We start from the raw sequence: 27,994 nt of genomic DNA, 5'->3' as shown, positions 1-27,994 counted from the left end.
ATTAATAAAATTAACGTTTTTTATCAAATCTAAAAATCATAGGATTAATCAAATTAATTTTCAACATATTTTTTTGTTAATTACCATTTTGGTACACATAAACTTTGTTTTTCGCCACTTTATATTATTTTCTACCAAATTAAATCAGCTATAGTAAATAAATTCATTATTTTATTATACATACTATGCTTACTTATATTTAAGACCCTATCAGATGTTTTACCGTAATTTAATACTCATTGGCCAAAGAGCGATTTTCTAATATAATAGAGGGTTTTCCAATAAGAGGTGTTATTTTGATATTAAATCTTAAAAGATCAATGGTTTCGTTGCTTGTGTGGCACGTAGTGCCGTCTTGTTGAAATTAAACGTTGTCCAAATCAATACCATCCAATTCCGGCCATAAAAAATCATTAATCATCTCTCGATAGCGCAATACATTCACCGTAACTGTTGCTCCAGCCTCATTTTCAAAAAATTAAGGTCCAATGACTCCGCCGGACAATAAACTGAACCAAACAGTCACACGTTGAGAGTAAAAAGACTTTTCAACAATAACTCTTGGGTTTTCCGAGCGTCAGATGCGACAATTTTGCTTGTCAAAGCCACCGAGGTGGAAATTGGCCTCATCGAGATGATTTGCATTTTATTCACTCAAGTGAATTTAAAAAATTTCAATGCATTGTTGAAGCGTGTATCGTTCCATTTTTATCAGTGGGGTAGTTTCTACTTGTCAAATATCAAAAAATGACAGCTTCAAAGTAACATCTACCGAAATAGCGGGCTATTCAAAATAACACCTCTTATTGGAAAACCCTGTATATATGCTATATAATATATATTTCATTATTTACTAAAACTTAAATTTAATTTTACAACTTATGACAACATGAATATCACTAAGAAAATAATCTGAACAATTTTAATAAAAAAATAATGTTTCACAGATGACTGGGAAATTGTTTATGATCAATGAATATGTTATTTTATAGGTTTGATACGTTACACGTTTTTTTCACTACGTTTATTATTAAGAATGTATGTAATATACTGATTGTGAATTCAGATAAAATGTCACATAACTTGAAAAACGTCACCGCATGAACTATGTATGCAAAGAGTTATTGCCTTCCATACGAACAATAATAATGTTATTGTGATGTATGGTAATAAGTTGAGTATTTAAGCGATAGATGGCGCTAGTCATAAAGCTTACTCCAGAGTCCAACAGATGTCGCTAGAGTGTAACAATAACTTGTGAGATGAGATTGACGTGGAACAAGCTTCTCGAACGAGAGAATTACCAACCCTCGGGTAATGAACAGTGTAGCTAAATCCAGACCTATTATTTGTAACGTAAATAAACGCAATTATAAGTAGAACCTTTTACTTTTTAACAAAGAATTCCCAACCCTTACATCTGCAAAGAAGGAATAGATATGACAGTTATGATCATCATTTAAAATGTACAAAGTAAGATACCTAAATTTAAAATAATAACATAATATGAAAAATTTCCAATATATGAAAAATAAGGATGGGTTGTTTCTGTGAATTTGAACAATTCTTCAAATTTCAAAGTTTATTTACAAGTTCTGTTATTATTTAAGTTCTGTCAAGTAAATCAACTATAATGATATAATAACAGAACTTGAATATGATATTCACAGAACTCGCAAATGAACGTTCAAAGTTGATGAATTGTTCAAATTCTATGAAACAACCCAACCTGAATGTTTTAGTGATTATATTCTTTCTTCCCTCGCGCAAGATTGTTTCATCAATAATTTATTTGAGAGGATGATGAATTGTTATTACAGATGAATCAGTTATTAGTAGAAATGAAGATGAATAGTGAATGAACAACGAATACAGCGTTCATCGCCCTCTAGTAATTTGTTTCAGATGGTTTTTTAATTTTTGTTTGAACAAAATAGCTGACGTGTACACAGCGTTGCTGGGGGTTATCTTTAGGAGATAGACAATTATACTCGAGTACTTTTCTGTAGGATTTTTTAAGATATACAATTTTGTAGAAGATTATTTTGATGTATCTCGTAAGGTTTAGCCAGCGTTAGTAATGAAAGCACCTGAACACTTTTTTTTTACGACTTGATTACAAAACAATCGACTGTTCTGTATTTTTATAAGTATAATATGCATATATAATATCGGAATAAATTCCCTTAATGATAGCGAAATTTCTATCAATATCCAGTGCGTAGTTTATAACAAGTAAGCGCACAAACAGACAGACGCGGACAGCGACTTTCTATTAAAGTATTTAGTGATTTGGAATAACTTAATGAGTAAAAGCTCAAATTGTAATATTTAATTATTGAAGACAATAAAAGCGATTCTTAAACGAATGTTTTAAACAGAAAAATCAGAAGAAGATACGGTCACATTTAGTACTTGTGTGTATATTTTATTTAAATTAGCACCACACAGGAGGATCTGAGGGAAAAAATACCTTAAGGACTATATCATCATTGGGGATGCTTTGTGGAGGGCCTTTTCGGAGAACGGAAGGAAGGGTAATTCTGTGAAGAAATAGGTATGACGGGTTGTTTGGAATCTGGGGTGTAAATGTCCAGGAATAACGGCTTTATGGATCCATCCCTCCCACTGTGGTGCAAGGCGATGGTTTGAGAGAGTCCGGCTAGAGAGGTCAAAAGGTCTCCCTCAACCTAGACAAACCTCACACCATGAACCTGGCCAGTGGCCACCCTTGTTAAATCACCAATCGTAGTGAACCACTTTGGGTGACCTGGGTGTACCCGTACCCGCCTCCTAAATTGTTAAAAAAATATTTCAGTATTTAAAATATTTTAAATTAAAAGAAAAATGTTTGTCTGTTTAAACTACCGTTCGATTCTGTTTTGACTGTTCGATTTTTAAAAATGTTTGTCTGTTTAAACTACCGTTCGATTCTGTTTTGACTGTTCGATTTTTAAAAATGTTTGTCTGTTTAAACTACCGTTCGATTCTGTTTTGACTGTTCGATTTTTAAAAATGTTTGTCTGTTTAAACTACCGTTCGATTCTGTTTTGACTGTTCTATTTTTAAAAATGTTTGTCTGTTTAAATTAAAAGAAAAATGTTAAGTCTGTTTAAGCTCCCCTTCGGATTTTTAAACATGTTTGTCTGTTTAAATTAAAAGAAAAATGTTTGTCTGTTTAAACTACCATCGGATTTTTAAAAATGTTTGTCTGTTTTAACTACCGTCGGATTTCTCGTAAAATATAATCTGACCCGATCGGGTTCAATCTATATTGAACCCGATTGTGTTAAGAAAGCGGACAAGTGATGTGGTCCCTACCTAAAATAATAATAACTTAGTATTTATGTATGTAGCTGAGTTTAGTGTCATCTTACTTCAGGTACGCTTTACTATAACAAACTTAAAAATAGTAATTTAGTATTAGTGGTCATGTTTTTATTAAGTTATAAGTATTATAACAAAAAAATATTTTCATTTTTATTTTCAAAATTGGTGCACTAAAAAATAACGCAATAGCGTGAATTTTTGACAAATCAATTCCAATTTTGTAAATCACAATATATTTTTTTTAAATATATATTATACTAAAGGTAAGTACTTTATCGCGTGTTCGAATCCTTAACACAATCAGTTCCAATTTTGAAAACGATACTTAAATTCAAAACAAATTCTTTTCAGCGATGCATTCACCCACAACCAAATGTTGATGATTGATGATGTACATTCATAAATTTATTGTTTTCCGCGTTAAATCTAATTAATGAAAAAATTAACTGTTGTAATAAATGTTTTAATTTCAATACTAGGATTTTTTTAACACAACGCTACAAAGATGCTATTGAATTATAATTAATGATTCTTTCTTTATGTGATCACAAAGAACGAAATGAGTAAATATTTTTATTACCAAATACTTTTCAAAGAAGATTATATACAACAAGGCTATTATTAACAGATATAACACAACAACGTACAATGAAATTAGGCTGAATCAAAAATAGACAAAGCCAATACACAAAATAGTTAACTGTACAAAGGAATACATTATTATAATCTACTGCCGGAAACCATTATAGGCAATCACCACGCGCGCATTCAGTAGACACAGAATATATTTTCTCCTATGGTATCCCAGCGAAGGGATAACAGCGCACTACTTACCTACTGAGTGGAGGTTCCTGTCACCGCCATTCTCTGCTGGGTACTGGTTCGGGCTAGCTGCTCGCGTGCGTAATTCGTCTATGTATCTTCTGATTTAGTGTCGTGTGAATATGTTACGTTAGTTCAATAAACATAAATTGCGTGAAATATAACTATCTTTATTTTATACAACATGATCCCCCAATAGTATGCTGGATCGATAAGGTAAACGTCGATCCCAGCATAATATGCCATAAAGTCTGCACCAATTGCTAGATGCAAGCTGAATTGTTGGTGCCATATTCATAGAAAGAAAATTCAATAAATAATTGTTATATCTCTGCCTTTACTTGCAGATTTAGTGTGTTGGGAACTCTTGACTAAGTAAAAGGTTCTTTACAATAATTGCGTGTATTTACATTACAATAAATAAGTCTGAATTAAGCTACACTGTTCATTACCCGAGGGTTGATAATTCTCTCTTTCTAGAAGCTTGAAGTCTGACAAGGATACCCCACAGGCAATTGCTACACTCTAGCGACATCTGTCGGACTCTTGAGTTAGCTGTCTGACTAGTGCCATCTATCGCTTGAATACCCAACTTATTACCATACAGCACAATAATAAAAATGTAATAATATGTTTTATTTTTGCAAATATATACTTTAAAATCAATGCTTCTTTGTTTGTCCCGTCCGCGTTCCTATTCCATTTTGCTAAAAAATTCAAAGTTTGTTCTTATTAGTGCCAGGAGTGTTTATATAGTGTTTTGAGTTGGAGAAGAAGTCAGGGACACTCGAGAAAGACTTAACGCATTATTTCTGCACTGGAATGAGATACGGAGTCGAATTAAAGCCGACATATAGTTTATAGCCACTTGTAGTGGATTTCATGAAGTGAATGGTTGTAAAAGTCGGGGATTCCCGAGGAAGACATGAATCAAATAATTATAAGTGATGAACAAAGAAAGAGGTGTAAAGAAAACGTATGACTTGGAAGGGAATGGTTGATGAAATCTATGACGCCCAAGGAAGACGTGGCACGATCAAGTGAAATAAATACTTATTACAATACAATAATGTTATGTCCACATTAAAAATGCACCCTGTTGTCACGTCAGGTACTCTAGAATTCACAACCTCGAAACTTTATCTCGTACTATTTATGAGTCCCCGAGCAACACCGAGTACACATCAGTTAGTTATTAATAAATAAAACATTTGCAAGCTTTGCTCTATAAATGGCAAAAATAAAATAAATAAGTACAGTTAAATAAATATACTTAACAGTACACCAGACTTCCAAATATTGCCAATAGCGTAAAAGAAATAAACATATTTTAAAGAAATAAGGAAGTTCCCGCGGGCTTTTTATGATCTTCCCCCTGTTTGAGTTTGCCAGCTATATTATGTGGAACTAAATTTAATGATTATTGTTCCAGATAAAACTGAACAAAGGAAACTACCTATTATTTCACACGTAAACTTTATTATTACAAAAATTACAAATCTTCTGCTTGTTTTGCTTTGCTCGTTTAAATAGACTGACAGACAACATCTAAGTGACTTTATTTCTGTTAAGCCTTAGACACGTAACGCTATGCTAAGCGCGCATAATTTGGGCGTGGTATGAACGTATTATATGTCGGGGTGAAACATTATTATAATCTTCTTCAGGAGAGGGGGTCAGATAAATTGGGGGACTGCCGCGGAATATCATTTCTTTATATGGGATCTGTCACTATGACAGATGACAATAATTGTCATCTGTCATTATTGCGTAATTGGCAATTATTGCGTAGTTACGGCGCTTCGTAAATTGTTCTGACCCCTTCTCCTGCCGTAGGTAGGAGAGGGAATCGCATAATTTTCAAATATATATTATTATTGTATAACATATTTTAACATCCTTCCATTACATGATTCCATATAATTGAGCTGTGAGTGTTTGGTGAGTGAGGATTCACTCACCAAACACAAGAGCCTCGTCTCTTTATGGTGAGGAAAAGCTATTATTATTTACCTTGATAACACTGCATAATATGTATAATTGTATATTTATTGTAAAAAACATGCAAATATTAAATAAAAAAATAAAAAAACAAATAAAAAAATAAAAATCCTGACTAGCAGATAACAGCGCATATCGTCACAACGCCAACACTTATAACACATCATCTTTTTAGGTGTGACATATGGGATTGTACGGCGAACAATATGGAGTTATATAAAGCGCTTTAAACGTATACTGTAATATGTCATACCCTATGAGCATTTTATTGAAATTACAGGAAATAATATTACCTACTAGGCGTCTCAAAAATCGAAATCTTCGAAAATAAGTTTCCACGAGCCAATACATCTAACCCAAACAATATTGTAATCAATTGAAAGTACATTTAACTACCTCTTATCAGACAATAGTTTCATTTCATAAACGATTCAAATTTTCCGAGTACGGGACGTTAAAAATACTGCGCATAAAAATATTGCACATAAAAATATTGCTCATAAAAATATTGCCCATATAATATTTCCACAAATTGTTTAATCTTCTTGGTCTATAAAAGGAGTAGTTTAAGCCAAATGTGGGTCATTCACTATCCGAACGTTGAAAATGACAAACGTGAATAATTAGCGCTAGCAATACACCCCTTAAAATGGACATCACTAATGACACTGCTCAAGTGGTGGCACTGCTGCATTCAGTCATTCTCGGCAGCTAAACTTAAGCTGTTTTTCCATACAACGGGTTTTCCAACAGTTTTAAGAGACTAGTGGCTTCATGCGGAGGCGTGGATCAGGGTGATGACGCTACAAATCCAAAAGACACGAACTCATAAGATTTTGGAATAGGTGCGTTTTTTGTGACGCCGAGTGTAGATACATTTTATTTCTATGCAAGGGTTGTAGTAGAAAATTGAATTAAATAAAACTGTCATAGATATACTCCTTGCTTCATCACTTCGTCTAACACAAGCTATTGTTAAAACACAGCAAAAAAAAATAACGGAGAATAATCTTGAATGTACCCATAAACTATTTAAAAACTTCAATATTTTCAGTGTCACAAAACTCTACTCAAATTTAAAGGAAAAAAATGAGTACCTTACTGACCAACATACACTACATTAAGAAGACGAAAATTAAATAAATATTTTGGCAAGAAAAAACAAAAAATCTTCATCAATATGTTCATCGTGAATTACAATTTAGGAGGCGGAGAAGATTTTAGAAATATTCCCACCAGATGATTAGGTGAACGCATTAGCTGGATCCAAGGCTGAATCACTTGACATTTTTAGGGGTTCAAAACCTTTTTTTGAGGCGTAGCATCACTGGGACGGAGCGAGGTTTGGTGGTAACAGGTCTGTTACTTGAGGTTAAAAGAAGGAGAAAGGTGTGCGATTTCTGACACTCGAGCGGGTTAATTTTGGAAAAAAATTCGAACATGGCTTTGCACCATTTAGACAGTAATAATCATACACGAAAGTAATAAAATTTACCCATGGCTTATGGAAGAAGAAAATACATTAAAATTAATGGGTTAACCACTAACAGAGGAATTATGAGCGAGTACATTCGGTTTTGTTGTGACGGGGACTTGAAATCTCTGATTAATGTGAGGTGAGAGGAGAGACAAAGACAAAAGATAGGCGTGTGGTAGAATCATTAGGGTTAACACCCATAATTGCAGAGAGGAATCGTGAAAATTCAGTAATAGTTCTTAAAATAAAACTGGCCGGAGGAATAAACAGGATATCAAATCGAAGCGGTCTCGAGCGAAGGACAAAAAAATAGCTGACATAATGTGTACTGGGACATTTCAACTAGAACGAGTACCGAAAGGCCTTAGGTTGGAATAATCGGTGAAAAGTGTGATAGTTATACTAAACCAAAGAAAATAAAGGTGAATAAATGTGCAATGTAAGAGACGACCTTACGCAAGGGATTTAGCATACGGAGGAATGGGAATGATTGTCAGAAGTGATCGATTCGGAAGGTAAAGGGAGGAACGGACGTGTATACCATTTAATTCGACAAAAGGCGAGTTGCGAGTTCTATTTTCACACGGAAGAAAGAAGACTGAAGGTAGGCTGTAGGAAATACTCACGAAAACGGAGAATTAAAAGGAAAATTTTGACTAGTTACGCGTAATAGGGTGTCTTAGCGCACTAAAGGAAAGGTCATCAGAACACACATCACGGACCAAATAGGAACGCGAAAAAATTTTAATTAGAAAAACAGGTCAATTCTGACGGATTAGAAGACACCTACCAGATGAGGCGAACTTGAGAATTTCACCAGTACGGGCCTGTGTTGTGAAACAACAAATGCTCCTTTTCTGAGGAATAAAGCTCGGTAAGGCCTAAGTAACGCAGAGGATTTTGTGCGAGAGTATTAGGGCCATAACATTTCAATAAAGGTGGGATTGCAATGACAAACGTAATTAATTACTGTTATAAAACAGCGTGCACGGGCACAGATCGGGATAGTTCGTCACAAATCGCCGGGAACCGTTCAAAGACACGTCGCGCTACGTCTTAATATCACTTGGTAATTATTGGTGGACTTAGAAAAATTTCTAGTCAAACAATTAGTTAAACAGAGTTCGACACAAATTTCCGGGGACCTTTAAGGAAGGATACACGTCGCGCTACGTATTAATACCACTTGATAATTTATTCTGGACTTTTCTTGAAAATTTTCTGGTCAAAAACATACGGTTAAATTCAGTGTTTGAAGGAATGATAAACCGGACCTTAAAGAATTTTGAAACTACGAACAATTAGTTAGACTCAGTGTTCTAGACGTAACAATTAATTCAGGTTGAAAAATTTAATTGGTTTAAATTCAGTAATTAAAATTAATAAACCCTAAAATTCCTTCTCGAATAAAATTGAACGCGATTGCTATGATTTAAATAAAGTCACGGATTATAAATGAATTGTGATTAAAATTAATAAACCCTGAAATTCCTTTTCGAATAAACGCGATTGTTATGGATTTAAATAAAGTCACGGATTATAAATGAATTGTGATTAAAATTAATAAACCCTGAAATTCCTTTTTGAATAAACGCGATTGTTATGGATTTAAATAAAGTCACGGATTATAAATGAATTGTGATTAAAATTAATAAACCCTGAAATTCCTTTTCGAATAAACGCGATTGTTATGGATTTAAATAAAGTCACGGATTATAAATGAATTGTGATTAAAATTAATAAACCCTGAAATTCCTTTTCGAATAAACGCGATTGTTATGGATTTAAATGAAGTCACGGATCATAAACAAAAATTGTAATAAAAAAATAATAAACCCAAAAATTTCTTCTCGAATAAAATAGAACGCAAGTGTTAAAATCTCTCGCTTCACTTTGATGAAGTCTCGGACTAAAGTTAAATTTATAATTGAAAATCTATATACCTAAGTGTCTTGCTATCGCGTGTTAGGCTCGATCGAAGCCGTGTTACAACGAAATTTTTTTCAATAATTACTAGGTTAGGGAGGGAAGATCGAAGTACTTTCATTACGGCAAATAACGAGGGTAACACAATCAAAATTAGGAAAATAAGATTGTGGATAAATATTAGGTATAAACTCAGGGTAAATCTAGTGATATTTGCTGACACCCCACCCAAATGGCAACGGTTGTGTAAAATCCCACCTGGATGTTGCTATTTAGCGGGTAGGGGCTTGGTAAGTGTTTTTATTTCCAATTCAATACAACCAAATTCCCAGATTAACTTGGAACGCGCGGTGCTGATACCTGTCGACTGACAGCTACGACTAATCCACTTTAATATGTACATAAAACCAACATGTCAATTTTCAGGATTCCCCGACAAGATCAATATTACCACCCTCAAGCCTTACCTCATTCCCAAATTTAACCCTCGACTAAACTTCATAGTTGGTTAATGTCTGATAGTGTCGCTGCAAATCCGTATCCCACAAATACGGACTAGTCAGAAGGATTTTTTTTCTCACGCTATCACGTGGTAGGGGTTGCCAACGCGGACGGATCGGACCGACCGCGACGGGGTGCTGGGGGACTACTCCCTCTGACGGGGCCGTGTTGAGTTAAGGGGCGCGAAAGAGGAATGAAAATTGTGATGCCAACTGGTAATGAACGGGAACATGGCCAGCAGTTGAGGCGTATAGGATGAAGGCACTTTGGAAGTCTGTGAAAATCCACGTGGAGGGGCGACGGCGTGATATTACGTGAGAATAAGTCCGTAGCTCTATCACATTATCCAATGGTGTCGACCGGGAAGCTGATGTAAGCCAACTGGAACGCTCCCTTGGCGGAATTACAGCAGCTTCTTTGAGGTGGAGTGTAGGTCTGACAGCACGTGGGAGTTTGAGCTTCATCAGGCGAAACCTACACGACACACTTTTCGCGTTAGTATCATGATATGGGATGCGATTACCTTCCCCATCTAGACTCAGTAAAGTAGTTCGTCCGGAGGAATGGGCGTTGGAGCGATTTCGGAAATGGCGTGATGACTTAATTCGCTTTCTCTCGGACGTGAACGGATCCGCATTGGTCAGGGTACCTTTATGAAATGGGTTGCCAGCAGTGGGGGATAGTCTAGCCGCGTCGGAGTCAGCGTTTGATTTCTGATCACCATCCAGTGTTTTCGTATTGGTCAGTGGAGGAGCCAACGTAATTTGAAAAAATATTTCGATCATATAGCTTACCCCTTCTCTCCCCCCCCCGCTCACTCCTTCCCTTTAAAAGATTAAGTGTCGAGTAACAAAATTTATATATAATAAGACAGATGGAGGCGACCCCGGAGCTGAGATGGCGAAAACCGTCGACCAACCGTCGTCAAATAACGAAACTATTTCATGTCCTCGGATTTATTTAAGGTCGGAAAGAGCTTAAAAGGAAAAATTTACAAGTGATTACTACTGTATTAGAGTTAGGCGTACTGTAGGGGACAAGAGTAGGTTAAACGCGCGGTCTTATAAGAAAGTTAAAAAAAAATTCAATGGTAAGGGGATCATTCACTCTAATTTAAACGAAACAGGATTACCACAAATATATGCATTAATAGCCCGTTCATATCTCATATGAATTTCAAAACCAAAAAAAAAACACAACGCTGAAAAAGGGGCATTATTGCGAGATAACTCTTAAGATCTTTTACCTTATGTTCCATATGGGGATCGAAAGGCTTAGCTAGGGTTTCCTCTTAAGGTAGTCCTTTTAAAGGGCGCCACCAACAGCTTAGGAAAATCGAAGGATAATGACCAGGATGTTACAACATTTTGCAGATCAGACAGGAGAAATAATCATTATTTGAATGTAGGTATAAATGTAGAAGGCCGGAAACATTACAGGTTTATCTGGGTCTTGGCGGCGGGTGCGTCTATGATATTCATTTCCGTTATTTGTTTTGTTTGATTAAGTAGAGTACTGCAGGTTCAGCATGGAATTTAATATTTCTCCGTCCAAAAGATGTCTTCAAACTGGGAGTAACCAGTATATTTTGGCTTATTGCCCTGGTTGAGTATTTATGTTGGCGAGTTGAGTATTCAGTAACGTGCATATTTTAGTTTATAAAATATGTTTTTGTACATTGTAGACATGAAAGTTTTTTTAAATATTTTTTTCTGTCGGAGTTCTTCCCGGAACTTTTAGAATTGTCTTTAGGACTCCTTTTTGGGTTGTGTTGAGTCGCTCTGTGTGAGTGTTCGAGGCAGACCCCAACCAGTTATCCCGTACTCTATTTTGGATTAACACAAAGCGTAGTATACTTTTTAATGTCGTTTATGTTGATGTCCGGTATGTCTGCTATAACTGTACAGTAAAATATGTTCCTAAAGAAGAAGTTTCTCCATACAGGATTGAGTGAATAATGGAATATCATCGTATGTTCTCTTCTCACGTGAGCTCAGAAGCATCCTTCGGGGTAAATGAATAATGGAAATATGACGGATTTTGCCCTTTGCTATTCCTAAGCTCCATTCAAATGGGGGTGAAATGTTCGACGTAATACCTTTATGGTATGGAAGCAGGAACACGACCCATTCCTTGGAGCACTGTGCCCTTTTTGCTAACCGCGCTGTCAGACGTTAACATATTATTGAGTTTACGTTTTTATCATGACTTCTCGAGCACAAATTGCAATGATAAGATGAACAAAAAATACTTTTTTGTGTCTACCTTCACCTTATGTGTTTCCTCAAAGTATAATATGGATTTCATTTCAGAATAATAATATTAAAGTTTTAACAAATCAACCGTTAATTTTAGCATTTATGTAGGCAGAAACTTGAATACTTACATCTGTACTTGAATTCAAGATAATCTTTTTTTCAAACCGATACCCACGTATATAAGTTATTTATATTTAAGATTAATTAAAACAGTACCTTACGTCATTGAGATTAATTTTATAGTATTTGCTAGGGAAAATTCGACCGTAGGTCTGTAAAATACACCATGGCCGCGCGTCGCATATATATTTGTAGACGGCTTCTTCACTTACGACGTTAAGATTCCGACTTTATTTTAGGGTATCGTCTCGTCTTAAACAGTTTTATGAGTTATGAGTATCTAATAAGAGTATTTTCAGTAAAATCGCTCTTCCAAAACTCCCGTGCTCACACTTCTGTCAGGTTTCATACAAAATCAGGGCGCGTTAAAAAACTCCCCTTGTAAATGAGGCTTATATTTGTTAGGTTTTCGCTTTGGTTGAAAATGGCAAGGAATAAATAAAGTTAACATTTTATTGGCTATAAACAGTCCACATAAAATTCTTGAAAATTTATATGTTTTGCCACTTTTGTCTACGAAGCAAGTAAAAAATGTACAAACTCTATGAAGACATTCTGGCTTCTGAATGAATTAATTAATTATTTTAACAATTTTCTCAACTAAGTGCCTATCGTTTCACAGAACTTGAACAATTCATCAATTTTCAAAATTAATATTCAAGTTCTGTGAAAGTGCTATTCAATTTCTGACATTCTCGCAAATTAACATCGAGGCAGTATCTCTCGTTTTATTGTGACAACTCTAACACGAAATCACAATTGTATACTCCCGTTAGCCATATACAGAATTTAGATAGTGATTAAAAGGATGATGTCGACATATTTAGCGTATCAATTATTATTTAATCATCCAACTATATTATAAACTTTTAAACTACCCTTCCCATTTTTTCTACCTTACAACTCCTGTGGTGATCTGTCTTTTTATTACTACTATCTAGCTGTTATTTACTTTACCGGTTTTGTTTTATATTAAGTGCTAAATTATAATATGAACTAAACTTGTCAATTTGACTGGTCTAAAACAGAATCCATTCCTAGTTGGCTAGTAAAAGTTTCCGCATGTTTTATTGTATGATTTTTATGTAAAATAAATTTATTATTATTAATAACTGAATTAAAACAGGTCTTTGTAGAATTTATGTCGCGAAGTAGAACAAAAAAATTAATCAAACAATCCGCCTATCTCTGTTTCGACTTACTTCGTTTATTTATTGTACTGTGTATTCCCAATCTACTCTGATGATGGATCTGATATTTGGTGATGCTATATTCCTTAAGATCTTCTTGAATATTTATTGTCCCAATGTCTCCCGAATGTAGAAATATCTCTACCATGTACTCGCCCTTGTACCTATATACAAAGTAACAATTCAAAATGTATTTTATTTCCAGGTTCGAATTTGGAACCGGACAACAGAGAGGGCGGTCGCTCTTGTGGAGGAGTTGAAAGGTCAGGGGGTGCGCGCGCACCTCAGCCCAACTCCCCAGGACTGCTGTCAGCCGGCTGACGTCATCATCACTGCCACGTCAGCCCAACAAGTCCTCGTGCAAGACGACTGGGTGAAGGGGGATGCTTTGATTATACGTAAGAACTAGTATTTGATTTTTTTTTAATATATTAATTTTTTACATTAGCTCCACACACGAGGCAATGAGATAAATAATTTCCCTCAAGACGTATGTCATCTTTGGGGATTCTGTAGGTTCTTTTTGAGGAAAGGAAGGAAATGAAGTTCCGGGAAGGATAACTGAATGTCACCCTATCTGTCTTTATTATCTACTTTGCTTCTTCTTTTGAATAATGAAATGATTAGTTATGGTTCAAATATTGTTACAATATACTGTCAAATTACCCATCTGGTAACACATCTTATACTTATTTTTTTCTTTTATTTTGAAATATTTTGTGTTTGTATGTAGAATTAATTTATGTTTGTGATTACTCTTATGTTTGCTTCACTATAATGTAAATTGTTAACCTCGATACAGGCTCAGTCCTAGTGAGGTTGATTTTTATGAGAAAAAAATGTGTTTTATGTATAGTGAGATGCAATAAATAAATAAATAAATAAATAAATAAATAAATAAATAAATAAATAAATAAATAAATAAATAAATAAATAAATAAATAAATAAATAAATAAATAAATAAATAAATAAATAAATAAATAAATAAATAAATAAATAAATAAATAAATAAATAAATAAATAAATAAATAAATAAATAAATAAATAAATAAATAAATAAATAAATAAATAAATAAATAAATAAATAAATAAATAAATAAATAAATAAATAAATAAATAAATAAATAAATTAATAAATAAATAAATAAATAAAATAATGGTGTAAGAGGTTTTTAGGAATCTGGGAGTTAGTGTATCCAGCAGTGACGGACTATGAATCCTTCCCACTACGGTGCAAGGGTATGGGCTATCTAGACAAATCACAATCCATAAACACGCGCACTTCACCTATGACAGCAGGTGTTGATTATTCAATAAGTGGTTTCCGGGGCGGCGGTACCCATTTCCGCCAGAAAATTATTAGCAGCAAACATCAATATCTCAAGTTCTCAGGCAATAATGGTATGTGATCTGTTCATATTCCAGCAAAAAATAGACTACATGAATTTTATTGTATGTGGTTATTCATAAAATGATTTTGAAAAATCATCCAATCAAAACGTCTCTGACGTCATTCGACCTCTTCCAATTTCAAATCCTATGGTATTATTGAACTTAAGACTGCGTAGTAAACGTTGAAAAAGAAAAATAAGATGGTTAGAAAGGGAGATATGTACTTACAAGGGAGATATGAATGTTAGAGGGGTCACGCTAATATACCAAACGTTTACTTATTTAAAATGAAGCAAAAAACACTCGAAAAAATTTGCATTTAAAGATACAATGTTTTTTTTTTCGTACCTAATACATGTTAAATAAGAGAAAAAAATATGTTTTTTATTAATTTTCGTACAATATTTTTTTCTACCAAGGGAATTTATGTTCTTTTTAGGAATTTAAAAATTGTTCAAGAGAAATATGTTTTATGTTGGTAGAAATTTGAAATTCGGTCATCATCAAAACATGTTGTAGTCTGGTAACGCAAGAAACACTACGAGTGATTTATAGGTGAATTCTATCTAGTTAGGAATATTTTTAGAGTTCACAAAAAGTTAGGTTATGATCCGTCAGTGTATACAGGGTGTCCCAAAATGTAGACACACTTTGTGTGCTTATAATAACAGTATATATTACAGATAACAGATGTATTACAGTTTGAATGTAGAAATTAAGACAATTTTTTTTTACTTGGCGCAATTTTTTATCCAAATATTGCTGATAACGAGAAGCAATAGCATTGCAAACGTGTTGAATCATTTCACTGGGAATTTTGTTTTCCTGGTTTTAACCAAAACCTCCTAGACCACAAGGCCGGGACACTAATTCAGAGCAGCTCCTTACTTGTATGGGATTTAAAAAAAACCTTTTTTATTTTATTTTTAAATTTATTCTTATTTAATAATAATAATAAGAATTTATTTCAGAATGTATGCAGGGGTAGTGCAATGCATATTTGAAATAATATACATAATAAATAATAAAAATAATAATAAGGTAGGTGATAACATAGGTGATTCCGACAGGCACAAAAAAGCGGAATTTAAGTGAAAAAAGATAAAATATAAACACAAAAATGAGTGTGAACAGTCGTTTATGGGGGATATTTGCACATCTCCCGTCTCCAGAGGGCCATCAGAGGGGATTCCATCCAGGCAACCATGGCGGAAATGATTTTGTTACTTGATTGGCGTAGTCTGCGCCATAAGCTTTCCATGTGATGGCGGAGAAGCGCTCTGAAAGAGTGTACTCGTCCCTCCAGGAACATTTCCGTGGCGCTGCAGTATCTTGGTAGGCGGAATAGTTGGCGATAAGCATTATTGTAAGCGACTTTTAGCTTATGTCATTGTGATGCAGTGTAAAGTGTAATTCACCCACAGTTCTGACGTGTACAGCGAAGTGCAAAATGCGTTGAAAAGTATCTTTTTCACGTTTGTACTGCAAAAGTGAAAACGCCTTGACAGCATACCTGCTCTAACGGATATCGCTCTTCTTTGCCTTTCCATATCCTCGATGTCTTTCAGGTCGTCTGTGATAATATGTCCCAGGTATTTGACGCTACGACTAACATCCATTTTCCGTCCATCTAGCCATACTGAAGGTGTGATCATGTTTTCGTTTTTGTATTTGAAAACCATAACTATTGATTTGAACGTATTATATACAAGGTTATGATTTTTTGCAAAATATTCACATATTTGGAGTAGTTTCATCAGTGCGCAACATGTTGCCATGTTCATGCCTTGAACATGGCAACCTATCTTACTGTTATTAAGTCTTTGAATTAGTTCATCAGTATATATATTTAACAGTGCTGGAGACATGCTTCCTCCTTGCCTTACGCCTTTTCAAATAAAATGTGTTGGAAAACTCGCCAGACCATTTCACCACATTTTCTTGCTGCGTGTGCCAAATTGAAAGAATCGCTTTTATATCTTCCGAAACTGCTCTTTTCCTGAGTTTTTCCCATAGTTTATTGTGACAAACACGATCAAACGCTTTGCTTAGATCTAGGAAGCGTATAGCTTTGCTTAGATTGAGAAAGCATAGTTATTTACTAAAACATCTTAAAATGTTTAATTTAATTTAAAAAATAAATAAAAATACATTTTTTGGAGGTTCTCATATAAGTAAGGAGGCTGATTTGATTCACTTTCCTCACATTCTCTATCGGCGCGCAGATATTTATATAGTATACAACTGCTCATGCTGTACAAATCGCAAGGGACTGTTGAATTTGACAGCCACCTCTGGTCTGGCGCTCCAAAATACCTGAAAAAATCCTTGACTTGCCTATCCTAGCTTCCGCTCTCTTAACAAACGTATTGCAATCCTTAGAGTACGGCGTCAGGTAGGTATAATGTCCCTGTTCTACCGGTATTACAATAGAAGATGCTCCGAGGAACTAGCGTCATTGATCCCTCCGGCACTGGTGCATAGTCAGGAAACACGCCAAATACACGCCCAATATATTTACACGGTTGACATTTGTCACACGAGAACGTGTCGCTTCTACGACTCGTACTTGAGTTCGACAGCTCGGCTGTGGAACGATTTGCCGGCCTCGGTGTTTCTCCCCTCCTAAAACATGGATCAGCACAGCATCTCCAAAGATTACAAAAGCTCATTTGATAAAAAAAGGTCCGAAGAGCGCGAGGGCAATTTGATGGCATCTCCTTGCCCTATCCATTTGTTCGTTATTTCCCTTTTTTTAAGTCTAAGCCATTATGTTAAATAGGTTGCAGCTAGTAAAAATATTCAATTATAAAGAAAGAAGAATTAAATATTTATTTACGACACTCTGTATAATATTTACACTACAATATAATATTATGTAACTTAACTGGTAACCAGAGAGGGTTCTACTTGGCTGTTCAAACGACCTGGGACCGAATTGAGTAAACGCCCTTGCTTTTGATATAACACTCTAAGCACGGGTTTTTGCACAGAATTTGAAGAATTCATCAAATTTCAAAGTTGATTTTCAACTTCTGTAAAGGTTCTATTATTATTTCAGTTTTGTGAAACAACTGGCCAATAGTGATTTATTAACAGAACTTCAGTAGAACATTCACAAAACTAAAAAAAAACAACTATGAAATTTGATGAATTGTTCAAATTCTATGAAACAACCCGTCCTAAATCTACGGATCATCTAACGTAACATTCGGAATGTCGGGAACTCTGAATGTAACTCTCGCAATCTGAGAATATTGGAAATTACGTAACATAAATTTAGTTGTGGTACTGTGTATATTTACATTCGATTAGATCTCACATAGAGAAAAATGGGATATTGACTTTGTGGTTTTTTTATAAAATGTAAGGTAGATTTGCTAATATTTTACAGTTTTGTAATAAACAAATCATTTTGTTTGATTTCCAAATACCTTCAAAAGGGGAAGTACCTTTTGATCAATTCAGTTATTTATTCACTGTTCCCAACAGTCTGGCGCCAGTGAGACTATGGCATTCCCAATTGGGGTATATTATGAGGCTAAAATTAGTGGGGAGAAGAAGGAGATGGGGAAGATGAATGTGGGGGAATACCTGGCAATTCAGATTAGGTCACTAAATATGGCCAAAAACATTTCAAGCGACGTTTTAATTCTGAATAATGGTCTTACACCAGGGCGATACTGCAATTACATTATTTTAAATAAATCCGTGAACCTGAACCTAAAAATTGATATTCGAGAGCCTTACCCCTTGACTACGGAGGCCGTCAAAATTGAGCATGGTATTGGCTTTCGGTTTATTTAAATTTATATTTATTATTATTTAAAGTATTTTTAAATTGGCAGTTTGATTATATTATCCAAAATTTGTTGTGAGGTTGAAGACAAATGATAGTGAATAGGGATGGGATATAACAGTAAATAACAGGACCAGGAAGTTAGTAATAGGTACGCAGATGTGGCGGATCTGTTCAACTAATAGAATGTAGGTACAAGAAGGCTATATTATCAGATATTTTCAATCAATATTAATTAAACCTAAAAGTCTACTTTTACTTGTTTATTATATTTTTTTATTTTTTTTATATATACAATAATATTATTATTGGGTTTATAAAAACAGTTTAGTGGCGGATCTGTTCAACTAATAGAATGTAGGTACAAGAAGGCTATATTATCAGATATTTTCAATCAATATTAATTAAACCTAAAAGTCTACTTTTACTTGTTTATTATATTTTTTAATTTTTTTAAATTTACAATAATATTATTATTGGGTTTATAAAAACAGTTTATTTATGTTTATTATATGTTGTATTTTTTTATTTTTTTTTATTGCCGGTAACCCGGGCGTTTATTGACATCAATATTTGTTTACAAATTATGTGCGCTACCCGACTCACTAGACAATTTCTGTTCTGAGCCGGGTAGCAGTATCTACTATTACATATATCAATAATAATAAAAGTGAATCAAAATACAAAGTAAATAAATAAAAATACAAAATACAGGAAAAAGAAACGTAATTAAAAAATAAAAGATTACCTAGATAAAATAATCTAAATATAAATTATTACATTCATATGTAACAGTAATTGAACATTTTAATATGTCATATAAAAATTAGCATGAAGGTTTGCGAGAAACTTGTTAATGCAATTTCTTTTTTTGTTCATTAGCCACGTATTAAAGTATTTATATGTACATTTTCTGTTGATTTGAGTTGTATGTTGTGTTTCTTTTAAGAAAATATTGAATATGGAAGGTGCGAGGTAAGATTCATGTTTTTTAGCAAGAGTGGATTTAATTATTGGCACTTGTAAATGATTGTTAGATTTAGCTCTAGTGTTCTGGGAGTGAGATATGTGTGAAGGTGACGATTTTATGCAATTTGTATGGATAATTTTTTTTATGAATAGCTTCCTGATATCAAGTATTTTATTTTTAATTAAAAGATTTTCAGTGGGATAAAGATATGGTTTTTTGAACATAGTTCTAATAAGTGCTTTATGAGCTGTATTAAGTAGCTTGATGTATGTGTCTGCGGCACCACCCCATGCCGATATACCATAAATTAAAATGCTTTAACAAAGGGAAAAGTAGACATTTTTTAGTAGTTACATAATTAAGTGACATAATGTTTCTAATCGTTTTAAAAATGTATATTTGTTTCCGGATTCTCATTGCAAGTGAAATTATGTGAAGTTCCCATTTTAGTTTGCAATCCACTGTTAAACCAAGATACTTAATATTATCCGAATGTTCAATTTTTTCGCAGTCGCAGTTTTTGGTTTGTGATGTAGTACATGGATACAGGTGTAAAAGCGGGACGGTTTTTGGTTGCCCAATATTTGTTTTACTGAATGTTAGAAATCTGGTTTTCGAGGTGTTTAGGGTAAGAAGATTTTTGTCGAGCCATTTTTTTATCTCCCTCATACCAAATTCGGCGCTCTTAAATGCCTTTTTCCCAAGATTGCTCTTTAAAAAGAAGTACAGTATCATCTGCGTAGCTGATCACATTATAGCAGAGTGTTGGAATTTTAATATCAGTGAGACCATTAATATAGATAAGAAAAGAATAGGGCCTAAGACACTACCCTGAGGCACTCCGTACTTTATTTCTGCTGTGTCACTCAAGCATTTATTAAGTTCAACTATTTGTTTCCTATTTTTTGTATAACTGATGAACCATTTGAGCGGTTTTCCATTGACGCCAATATTTTTAAGTTTTTCGTATAGCATATCATGAGAGATGGTGTCAAAGGCTTTAGCCAGATCTAGAAAAACTCCAATTACTTTAGATCCCTTATCTACATGTTTTACAATGAAGTTGGTTAATTCAGAAATTGCCTGTTCTGTGCCCATTTTTGCCCGAAAACCGAATTGATGACTTGATAGTAAGTTGTGTTTATCGAGGTAGGAAAGCAGTCTTTTTTCATTGCTTTTTCTAGGAGTTTTGATAGAGAGTTAAGTAGTGAAATAGGTCTGTAGTTAGAGATTAACGTTTTGTCTCCAGATTTATGGATCGGGGTAATACTGGCAATTTTAAGTTTGTCAGGTACAACACATTGGAAGAAACTTTGATTAAATATATGTAGGAGAGGTATACCGATATATTCTCGTAAATTAATCAGGATTTGGTTAGATATGTTGTCCGGGCCAGGTGCACAATGAGTTTTGAGAGAAAGAATGAGTTCGTTAATTTCTTTTTTATTTATTTTATAAATGTTAAAGGAATGATTTGGTCGCAAGGAGGAACTTTCTTTGACAAGTATCTCTTCTGTCGTGTGGTTCTTTGTAAGTATTTTTTCCGCTAAATCTAAGCCAACGTTGGAAAAATGATAATTAATGTGATTTTGCAATTTTTTTGGGTTCGTTTTGTGTTAAACAGATTTCCCCATCGACTAACAATTTATTAATAGAAGTACTGTTCTTAGGTTTTGAATAAGCGGCATCTTTGATAACTCTCCATATCTTTTTTGTGTCTCCTCCGGCATTATCTATTTCTTTCCTGTAGAACTCATGTTTCGCCTGCTTTACTAGTCTATTACATAGGTTTCTGTATAATAAATAATTGTGTTTTAGTTTACTGTCCATTGGGTTTTTGTTTACTCTTGCATGCATTATATTCCGTTTGTGTATACTTTTTACTAGCCCTGCTGTAATCCATGGTTTAATTTGAAGTGTTTTGTGAGTAGTGTTTTTACGTGTTTTTATTATAGTGTGTTTAGTGGTAAACGTATTCAGGGTTAATAGAAATTCATTTAGCGCTTTATTTGGATCCGTTTCTTTTAGAGTTGTAATCCAAGATTCGTGACTTATATCAGAGCTAAGTGCTTTGAAATCTATGATATGCAGTGACATATTTGTATATATTTTACGTTTTATTTCATTTTTCAATCGCATACCAAGTGTGGTGGTGAAAGGGTCGGTAACGGTGGAATGAATAGTGGATGAGATGGTTTTATTTTTTGTTTTAACAAAAATATGATCAATACAGCATTTTGACTCTAGTGATGTTCTTGTCGAAGAATTTATAGTTGACTGAAGGCCATAGTGAGCTAGTAGACTTAGATATTCGTTAGTTTTGGGTTTACAGTTAAGAAGGTTTATATTTATGTCTCCTGCTAAGATGAGTTGTTGAGTATTTTTATTGTTTTCCATGAGTTGTTGTAAAGAGTTTAGGAAAGGTGATATATTTTTGTAGCATGGGGGCCTATAAATAGCCAAAATAGATAAATCTGATCCTAGAGATATTTTGACGAAATTTGCTTCTGTTAATTTTATTTCCGATAGAGAAGAGTTCAGCGAGTCCTTGATAAAGATAACGATCCCATCATTTTGGTTCAGTTTAGTAGTTGTGTGGAAAGTCGTATATCCTAATATGTTAATGTCAGTGAAAGTTTCGTCTATCCAACATTCGCTTAAAATGATAATATCGAAATGAGTGTTAAGGTCTTGTAAAAATACTGCAAAATTGTCAAAGTTTTTTTGAATGCTTCTAATTTTTGGAGAAATTATGTTTAGGGAGTTATTTTCGGCGACGATTGCTTTAAAATCTGTAGTATTGGTGAAAGCGTGTTCTACATTACATGATATTTCAAAATCAATATTCAGTGTTGAGGCCATTTTAGAGGATGAATATTGCGTTCTATTATCTCTGTCGCAATTTTAGATGGAGTAGCCATATAATGCAAGTATATCCACAATGATAAGATTTGTAAATGTACAGATGTGTGTGTGGTGTTTGAGTAAAATATTATGTGTATGCTTGTATTGGTGAGTCATAGTGTGAGAAGAATATTTTCAGATGTAATGTGTATAGCTCGCGATTCTGATGTTTGGCGTACGTAGACCCTTCCCGCTTTAACCCATACGTAAGCTAGCTTTTTTTCCGTAGCCGTCTTCTTCGCCAGGTAGAGTAAGCGTTTATTTGTCGACGTTAGGTGTTCCGATATATAAACTGGAGTGCGCGGTCCGGAGAGGCCTAAGGAGCTCGTGTTGAGTTTGTCTTCGTTCGTGGTAGCGTTCAAATTGTATTTTTTTACACAATTTAAGAATTCATCTCTTAAGTGAATGTCTTTGAACCGCACAATTATTGGCCGGGTTTTTGTTGGAGCTTGCCTACCAGGAGCTCTAAAGGTTGTTTCGATGTCATTTTTAGTGGTGGTTGTGCGTATTTCTTGATTTATGTTGAAAATAATGTTTTGTAACTTTTCACCTTCAGCCTCAGGTATTCCTCTTATTTCGGCAGCGAAATTTTTTTGTTGGCGTTCTTGATCGTCTAGTTTAAACTCGAGCATTGTAACTTTTGCTTCAAGTTCCATGTTTTTCTTTTGGACTGAATCTATTGTTTTCATTTTGAGGATTGTCTTTTTCAATTCATCCTCAAATCCCTCCATTTTTGAGTTGAAAAAGGTCAATGAATTCTTGAATTCTTTGAATTCATCATATAATACTGCCACTTTTGTTTGGATGCCCTTGAAGTCTTGGAGTTCCATCTTGATTTGTCGGAGCTCCTCCATTAAAAGAGTTTCCCCTGGACTTAGTCCTGGTTTGCTGACGTCGGCAGGAGGCGGTGCGATCTCTTTACTCGATGTGGAAGTTGATCGCGCCGTTCGACGAGGTTCCGTCTTGCATCCACTGCATTTGGTGTTGGCTCGTTTTTCTTGGGAGAGCTTCCGGTACTGACCCTCAGTTATGCCGCCGCAGGCAATGTGAAGACTCTCTTCACAGGAAGAGCACCAAAACATCGATTCCTTTGTAATTATAGGTTCTGGACACTTGCTGCAGGTTAAGTTCTCCATATTTATTTTTGTGCTGATAGGTGTTAAATTTAATTTTTATTTATTTATTGGCAGGTATTATTATTATTAAAATAAATTTATTTTTATGAAAATAGCTTGTTATTATCAAAAAATAATAGTAAAAATTAGATTTATAAAAAATAAAAATAAAAAGTTCTATTATAATTTCGCCGGTGTGAGGATCGAACCATGGGCGTCGCCTTGGGTTATGGTGCTTTAGACCACGGAGCTATTCGCCCTTTTCGAACGATGGTGGATATTACTCTTATATTTATAGGTTGGTGACGTTTAATAATATGTTGTTATGTTTTTTTTTTTCACTATTATTTTTTTTTCACTATAGTTCACTATATTTTGCACTGTGATTTTAACTAGCTGAATGGTGAGATTCGCAAAGAATTGTGTTGTATGCAGCACGAGATTAGTTTTTTTGTTGTTGTTTTGTTTAAGTTTTAAGCTATCACGATGACAAGCGTATTTCACATTCGCGATATTTTTAGATTGAGGGGAATGTTCACAGAGCTAGTTAGTTAGTGCCGAAGGGCAATGTTGTTTAATCACTTTACACTATAGTTTACTACGATAAAAGATATTATATTAGCAAAAACTATATTTATTTACGGATAACGTCAACAATGCGTTACGTGCGTTAGCGGTGACACAAACCAATCCCACTCAATGTATGTACTCGTAAATCCCTTTGGAGCTTGTATTATATATTATACGATCAAATACCACATATAATCATTATTTAAAAAAAAATATATATATACTTTTAGTAATTAATTATGCTTTATCCCGTGACATGCAATCATCGTGTATAGTATATTCTTTTTTTTTCTTTCTTTTAACCAATTACAATTACAATTTTGTATTATATCATATTAACCAACAGCATAAGAAACTATTTTGGCTTACCTCATATTTAACCTCTTGTATAACTCAAAGTACACGTAAATGTGCCTAATTGTCTGTCAGTTACGTAAGTGCAGTTATAATAATTTTACGGTGACAGGTGTGGAAGAATGACAAGTTTTAAGAATAATTAGCAATATTGTTTATCCCAACGGATAGTTTAAATGTAGTGTTAGTGAGCCCGAGTCCGGAATTTTTACCAGATGTGGACATCTCATCGGCGGTCGCACTTACCCGTGTCTCTCGCCACCCCATACCGATACGTCGACCCCCGGTGCCGCAAAAAAATGCAGTGTCAGTGAGCCCGAGTTTGGCATTTAGTAATTTTTACCAGATGTGGAGACCTCATCGGCCGTCGCATACCGATATTTCAACCCCCGCACCGGCGCCGTTATAGACGTCTGTCGGCCATATGACCTGTCCGTGGTTCGGTCACTGAATCGCCCACGACCATCGCCCTTACAAGATGACCCGTACAAGACAATCATCTGGGAATTTCTGCACCCCCGCTGCAGTGCCCCCGTGCCCCTACGCCCTAGGAAGGACGAAATCGAAATGGAGCCGCGTCTTTTGTCTTCTGCCAATATGAACTATTACAAACAATTATGCAGTGAATAGTTTATTGTTATAGTGATACGATACTTTTTGTTTTTAGAATTAAGTTTTTTCATTTGGACATCTGGAACAGTTTGATGGCGTTGGGATTAAGTTAAATATTATATTAATTTGTATGTTAGTGATTTATACCTAAGTATCAGTATGTTAGACTAGATAAGCAGTTCGTAGAAGGGAATGGCCGACACAGGTGTCGATGAGGCTCGCTATCCATCACATCGCCAACCCTTCGGTTGCGCAAAGAGGAGGAAGGAACTCGAACAACGTCGAATTGGTACGTGGAATATTAGAGGAGGTATGGAAAGAAAGATGAATGAATTGTCTGACACAATGGTTAGCAAATGTTTGGACATACTTTGTGTAACAGAGAGTATGAAAAAAGGGAGCGGTACAATGCAGCATAATGATAGGCTCGTCATTTGGTCTAGGAGACCAGATACGGAGAGGGCGTGTCAGGTTGTTGCAGCAATACTGTCTCCCAGAATGATTGAATGTATGTTGCAGTATGAATGTGTAAGTCCGAGAATAATTTGGATCAGGTTCAAAATCGGTTTGACAAGGGTGTTTCTTGTTGTTTGTTATGCCCCTGTCAATTCTGAGAGTGACGAAGAGAAAGATGATTTTTGGACTGGTGTGAATGATGTGATGAGACTGAAAAATATTAATGAAAGGATAATAATGGCAGGCGATTTGAATGGGTGGGTAGGAATTAGACGTGATGGATTTGAATCGGCCTTAGGTATGTTTGGGGATAAAAGAACGAATGACAACGGGAACAGAATACTTGAAGTATGTTTAGAGTGGAACCTGTTTGTGTCCAATACTTTTTTCGGTCATAAAGGTATCCACCAATATACGTGGGAAAGAGGAAATGAGAGGTCAATTATCGATTTTGTAGTAATTGACTCTAGGTTGAGAGCTGTTACCGAGGACACGAGAGTTTTCAGAGGGGCAGAGGTTGAAACTGACCACTTTTTGGTGGTGTCGAGAGTAAACCTCTTTTGCGGTTGGCGCTCTAAAGTGAAAACGGTACTAACTCCAACGAGAGTCAAAATAGAAAAACTACAAAACGATAATGAGAGAAGTAAGTATGTGAAGTGTGCAGAGATGAGATTGAATGAGAAGAAAATGGACAGTCAATGCGTTACCACTGGACTATGACGGCCGTCATAGTCCAGTGGTAACGCATTGGACTGCCATTCCGAAGGTAGCGGGTTCGAACCCGGCGTGCGCATTTAAATTTTATTTGATTAATTTGTGTTATTTCACAATTAATTAATTAAAATAATATATAGTATATTTGCGGCACGTTCCAGAGTGGAAGATACTACCAGTATCGCCCTGGTGTAAGACCACCATTCAGAATTGAAACGTTGCTCCAAATGGCTTTAGCCGTGTTTAGTGACTAGATCTGAATAGCCAGGTACTTCTCCACCTTCCTCTTTCCCTTCCCCACTTACCTTCAGCCTCACAAAATCCCCCAATTGGGGATGCCATAGTCTCACTGGCTCCAGACGGGAGCAGTTGGGACTCTTGTGAGGTATTCACTGTAAAAAAAAAAAAAAAAAGTCTAAGCATAGACGAAACATGGAACCACATAAAAGTGAGTCTTTGTGAATCTGCTAGAGAGGTTTGTGGAATAAGTACGCAAGGTAGGAAGAAAGGTGATGCATGGTGGGATGATGAGATTAAAGCACTGGTCTCAGAGAAGAAGAAAGCATGGTTATGTCTGATTGCGGCTGGCAGTGCTTCCAGCGAAGAGAAGGATCGAGCGAAAGAAGTATATAAAGAATGGAAGAAAAAAGTAAGAGTTGGAGTGAAAGAACGAAAGAAACGCCTGGAAGAGGAAGAAGGAATGAAAATGACAAACCATTTCCAAGAAAACATTAAGTTGTTTTGGAAGGAAGTCAAAAGGTCCCGGTGTGGCCCAGAAACCGGAAGCATGAAAGTGATAAAATCGAAAGATGGAAAAATGTTGACGAATGAGGAAAAAATAAAAGAGAGATGGATGAAGTATTTCGAGGAAGTCTTTGAAAGCGAAGTGAGTGACAGTGATTCTAGCGGTGAATCAGATATGAATGATGATGGACTGAATGTTACCGAAATAAGCATAGATGAGATAGAAAGATCAATTAAGTGTATGAAGAATGGTAAGGCTGTCGGTTTCGATAATATTGCTGCTGAATATTTTAAAGGAGGTAGCCGTATAATTCTCACATGGTTGTGCAATCTTTTTAACCAATGTTTAAAGGAAGGTTACACGCCTTTAGATTGGAGAAGGGCAGTGATCATGCCATTATACAAAGGTAAAGGGTCACGTATGGAATGTGGGAATCATAGGGCTATTAGCCTGCTAAGTTCAGTTGGCAAGCTGTATGGTAGAATTTTGATTGAAAGGGTAAGAAAGGAAACAAAGGATAAAATATGGGATGTGCAAGGTGCCTTTATGAGTGGAAGGGGGTGCATGGACCAGATATTCTCTTTGCGTATGCTCACCGAGAAGTTTCTGGCAAAAAACCAGAAACTTTTCTGTGCCTTTGTAGATCTACAAAAAGCATACGACCGAGTCGACCGGAAAAAGCTATGGAAGGTGTTGTCCAAGTATGGAGTGAATGCAAATCTGACTCAAGCAATTGC

The 27,994-nt window shown here is 35.1% G+C and overlaps 1 protein-coding gene across 1 annotated transcript in view; it reads left to right on the top strand.

The window, feature by feature from the left end:
- LOC149419453 (ketimine reductase mu-crystallin) overlaps window positions 1–27,994 on the top strand; it is a 105,806-nt gene that overhangs the window by 15,781 nt on the left and 62,031 nt on the right. The window contains exon 3 of the mRNA XM_089637831.1: window positions 13,831–14,023. Within this exon, the coding sequence (XP_089493957.1) occupies window positions 13,831–14,023 (193 nt within the window). The remainder of the gene's footprint in view (window positions 1–13,830; window positions 14,024–27,994) is intronic.

The sequence above is a fragment of the Hesperophylax consimilis genome, chromosome 12 (assembly GCF_061612785.1).
Source record: "Hesperophylax consimilis isolate HC1 chromosome 12, BYU_Hcon_1.0, whole genome shotgun sequence".
NCBI lineage: Eukaryota > Metazoa > Arthropoda > Insecta > Trichoptera > Limnephilidae > Hesperophylax > Hesperophylax consimilis.
The sequence above is the reverse complement of the archived record's forward strand: the minus strand, read 5'-3'. Positions and strand labels throughout refer to the sequence as shown.